General features: G+C 52.3%; 1 protein-coding gene and 1 long non-coding RNA gene across 2 annotated transcripts; both read left to right on the top strand.

Annotated features, from left to right (window-relative positions):
• Positions 1 to 328: 328 nt before the first annotated feature.
• LOC133914352 (uncharacterized) lies at positions 329 to 1306 on the top strand. The gene is made up of 3 exons (XR_009909234.1): positions 329 to 585; positions 665 to 1041; positions 1119 to 1306. It is a non-coding gene; the product is annotated as an uncharacterized LOC133914352 (long non-coding RNA).
• A 1483-nt stretch (positions 1307 to 2789) lies between these two features.
• Positions 2790 to 3464, top strand: LOC133914351 (uncharacterized). Its single transcript, XM_062357469.1, has 2 exons — positions 2790 to 2925; positions 2999 to 3464. The coding sequence occupies exons 1-2, from the start codon at positions 2820 to 2822 to the stop codon at positions 3340 to 3342; spliced, it is 450 nt and encodes a 149-aa protein (XP_062213453.1). The 5' UTR covers positions 2790 to 2819; the 3' UTR covers positions 3343 to 3464.

Below are 3464 nucleotides of genomic sequence, written 5' to 3'. Positions count from 1 at the left end.
ATGCTTCCAAGGCAATATGTGTCACAATATTTCATGAAAGATCAAGTACTAACACCTGGAACCAAGAGCTGTATGGTTACGGCATTGTTGACACTTTTACAAGTAACCCAGGGCCTTCAAGAATATATGTGCCTGATTTGGGAAAGATGAAGAACGCACCGGGCCGAAGACAATCTCGGCGGATTCGTAACGATATGGATGAATCCGAGGCTAGCCCTAGGATGCAGCGATGCAGTCAGTGCAATGAAGTAGGTCACACTTACAAATATTGTCCCAAAAGTGCAGGCAGTGATGCACCTGTTGTGTAGGTTAGCTAGTTTTGTACTTTGTATTAATATGTGTTAATTTCGCGTACGGTTAATTTGCATTCGAAGTTTGTTGTTCTTGTATTTATTTCTCAATGTACTAATGTACATGTCTTTCAAATGCAGAGATGGCTCAGCCTTCGACCCCAGAGCTTTTGGACCCTGCCGTGGACAAAAAGGATCGCAGCTTCTTATCCGCCGAGCACCAGACGGACCTAGGAGTGTTTCGCCCACGAGGCCCTGGAGAGCTGCTGACGGTAGACGAGCGCTGGACCCACAGGTACTTAGAAAAGCTGATGGTGTTACATATCATTTCGCTGTTGTTGTTACATATTATTGATGTACTGCAATACTTATAGGTTGGGAGCGGCCGGACTCCTACCGCTTTGCCGGTTGGTCGAGGCCCGAACGACGGAGGACCCCGAGGTTGCGACCCGTCGTTTCTACTTCGATCGGTCGCTGATAGCAGCACTGGTCGACCGTTGGAGGCCGGAGACACATACGTTCCACCTACCGTGCGGAGAGATGACCCCGACCCTGCAGGACGTCTCCTACCTCTTAGGCCTTCCTTGCACGGGAGCTGCGGTTGGGGTGATCGATATGCAGGCTGACTGGATGAACGACATGCATCAGCGATTTGGGCCGGTGGAGCGAAAGGAGGATGCACCCCCCGTACGTGCCTGAGTTCTTAGCCGATGCACGAGGGCCAACGAAGAAGTGGATCCTACAGTTCCAGGTATGGTAACATGCAACCTATCGATTCCTAACAAATTATGTCGTAATGATTATTTCTGACACCAGTCATATATGCAGCCGACGTACATCCACCCACAAGCCAACGCATACGCGGTCTCGAGACATTTGGAGGCCTACCTCCTTTGGTTGTTTGGGTGGGTGATGTTCACTAGTGGCCAAGGCCACCTGGTTACGAGGACCCTTGTGCCGTACGCCCGGTCGATAGCGGACGCGCATGCAGAGGATGTACCGTAGTTCAGCTGGGCATCAGCTGTTCTTGCTGCGACGTATCGGGCGCTCTACGACGCATGCACGAAGAAGGAGGCGCTAGCCACTTTTACCGGGTGTCCACTTCTTCTTCAGCTATGGTCGTACGAGCATTTCTCCATAGGTAGGCCGGTGGTGGATCGCTCCCTGTACCCAGAGGAGTGGTACGGCGAGATGGAAGAGGACGCGCCGACAATGGCCTCGCTGTGGTGTCGTCGACGGGTACGTAATTTACATTAACAGTTTCGTTCGTACTATGTTACTCTCTAAATATCTGTATTGATGTTTGTCACTCAGCCACACTGGGCCCACGAGCAGCCTCGCAGCACGTACGAGCATTTTCGTACCCAGTTTGACAGGCTACGTCCTAACGATGTGGTATGGGAGCCATACAACGTTCGGGCCGTTCATACACGTTCAGGGTCGGGATTGTCACCCTTGTGCACCCGTGACGAGGAGTACTGGCTCACCAAGGTGCCCCTTGTCTTCGACATCTACGTCGAAGAGTACTCACCGCAGCGCGTCATGCGGCAGTTTGGCCGTCACCAGGCATTCCCGCTCGTCCCCATCCGTACAGTCCCCTTGCACGTCCACAGGTACATTTGATAAATTTTTGTTTGAGCAACCTTTGTTTCAGTTTGCCTTACATTTACCGTGGTTTCAATGCAGGTACACGCGGAAAGGCCAGCCAGCTGGCCACCTCTGGGAGGACCGCTTGGCCCCTTACGTGGCAACATGGGCCCAAGCGCTACAGGACGTCGTTGATGAGGCGCGTCCCCACACCGAGGGAAACTTTACGGAGTACCTACGGTGGTACGTACCTCGTACGCGAACTCGTGTCACCTACACCCCTGACGATGTCCGGGGCCACGTCGCATCGACAACGGAGACATACCCGGTGCATTGGGATGAGGACGCCGCTTTAACAGTAAGTCATTTTCTGAAGTCCGTACTACATATTGAATGAACATAACCGTATACTTTAATTGTTTACTATTGTTCGTATCCGTAGACAGATATCATTTATGATGTAAATAGGGATGTAGTTGCTGCCATGGACCGCGTCCGGCAAGGGCATCACCTAAGTGTGTCGGATGTTGCGAGCTTCATTAGACGGGTTTTTGATAAGACGACGCGCGCCCTGAAACTCACCTCCTGCCGATCTACCACAGATGCAGCAGGGCCGCCTCCCAGGACGAGTGGTGCACACGCCGAGTCGTCTCGGCCGTCAGACGTGCACCGACGTTCTTCAGTGTCGGCACCCACACGACCCCTCCTATCACGTCTTGGAGGGTCCGAGCAACATGGTACGAATTATACTTTTGAAAATTATTTATCAATATCCTTTACTTATTGTTATTAAACATTCATTAGGTCCGTCTGCACAAGTCTCGACGCAGCCTCGCAGATTGAGCCCTGTACGTCCACAGTCAGGTACTCCGGGAACCCTTCTTCCTAATTTCTAGTACTTTCAGCAAAATAAGTTAGAACTGTGCTCTGGTTACTTCGGTGATGAGGCCGGTCCGTCTTCGGTGGCCCCACACCCTACCCCCCCCCCCCGCAACGTACTACGGCACGTCAGCGTGGCCTTCTTCTGCTGCACCGTCGTACCACGCAGGTACAATTATACATTTTTTACTACTACTTTCAATACCATATTGTTCGTATCTAATGTGATTATTTGTTCACAGGCCCCTCCAGCCAGTACACATGGACGCCTGCCGAGCCTTCACAGTCCTCCTACCCTAGTCAGGAGGATGAGGCTGGCCCCGACACCGCATACGACATCGTCCGTGACTTCTTCGGGGGCACACCTGACTACGACGTCCTTCAGCGGTCCCAGGTTTTCAGTGCACCGCTTCGGACCCAGCCCACGCATGACGAGCCCTCGACACCGGTGGTCCCTACTAGGCCTAGCAGACACGTCGGCCCACCTGACCCCCTCACCTACTCCAGGGGTCACGTGAGGGTTAACCAGCGGCATCGGGACCACGATGGGGCGCACGGACGACGGCAACGAGGGAGGCATGAGTAGCATTTTACATTTTTTGTAACTAACATATGCGTATTCGCTTCGTGATGTGCTCATATGTATTAAGACACGTTCACTTTGTATGGTCGACTTAGCATTTCGTAAATGCATTTCATATTCAGACA

Source organism: Phragmites australis, chromosome 4, assembly GCF_958298935.1.
Source record: "Phragmites australis chromosome 4, lpPhrAust1.1, whole genome shotgun sequence".
Lineage (NCBI taxonomy): Eukaryota > Viridiplantae > Streptophyta > Magnoliopsida > Poales > Poaceae > Phragmites > Phragmites australis.
This window is presented reverse-complemented; position numbering and strand designations above follow the sequence as displayed.